This window comes from Acanthisitta chloris, unplaced genomic scaffold (assembly GCF_000695815.1).
Source record: "Acanthisitta chloris isolate BGI_N310 unplaced genomic scaffold, ASM69581v1 scaffold16959, whole genome shotgun sequence".
NCBI classification, from domain to species: domain Eukaryota; kingdom Metazoa; phylum Chordata; class Aves; order Passeriformes; family Acanthisittidae; genus Acanthisitta; species Acanthisitta chloris.
In genome coordinates this window covers 4,036-4,844 of record NW_008693249.1, presented here as the reverse complement: position 1 = coordinate 4,844, position 809 = coordinate 4,036, and the positions used below count along the sequence as shown (strand labels likewise).

Sequence of the window (809 nt, the reverse complement as noted above, 5' to 3'; positions counted from 1 at the left end):
CCCATATTCCTCCTGGAGCCAGGACCCAGGAGCAGGATGCTGTAGTCCATCCAGCCTGTATTCTCGTGTACTGCAGAGCTCCCAGTAGGGATGCAGTATGGCCCTGAGGAAAACCTATTCCCCATAGGACAACCTACTGCAGTGGCAAGGTCTCTTCCTGGCAGGCAGGGCAGGCAGGAAGCAGTCAGGGATGTTGGGCAGGGACCCTGATGCTCCTGTGAACCCACCACATGGAACTCATCCCCATCTCTCCCAGGCTGGGTGCACTCGAGGGTGACATCCCACCACTGAGCCCATAGTCAGAGGTGACACCCCACTCCTGGGCCCCCTCCCCAGCCAAGGGCCCGATGACTCCTCTCACCCTCCCCTCCCCAGGATGTCCCAGGCCGGTGGCAGCCCCAGTGCCGAGGACACAGCGCCCTTTGTTGAGACACACTCGCGCACCCCGAGCCGAGGCAGCCAGAGAGTCGAGTGCATCATCTGCTACTCCTCCTATGACCTGTGTGGCCGCCTACCCCGGCGGCTCTACTGTGGCCATACCTTCTGCCAAGCCTGCCTGAAGCGCCTGGACTCCATCACCAACGAGCAGCGCTGGATCCCCTGCCCGCAGTGCCGCCAAAACACGCCCACGCCGCGCGGAGGAGTCACCATGCTCGACCTCGACCTGGCCACCTTCCTTATTGTCAAGGCTGACAAGGAGCATCCCCGGGTGGCCAGCAGGTCCCAGCCTGACTCGCCCACCAAGGGCTCGTGCAAGGAGAAGGCAGTGACCCAGCAGCCGGTGGGGCTGTGCCAAGACCCAGTGCCTC

The 809-nt window shown here is 63.2% G+C and overlaps 1 protein-coding gene across 1 annotated transcript; it reads left to right on the top strand.

Moving 5' to 3' along the window:
* Positions 1-375: 375 nt before the first annotated feature.
* On the top strand, positions 376-781 carry LOC103810127 (RING finger protein 224-like; the record flags this gene model as incomplete). The annotated part of the gene is made up of 1 exon (XM_009083017.1): positions 376-781. A coding segment is annotated over one exon (406 nt), but the record flags the coding sequence as incomplete, so codon positions are not given.
* Between the last annotated feature and the right edge of the window lie 28 nt (positions 782-809).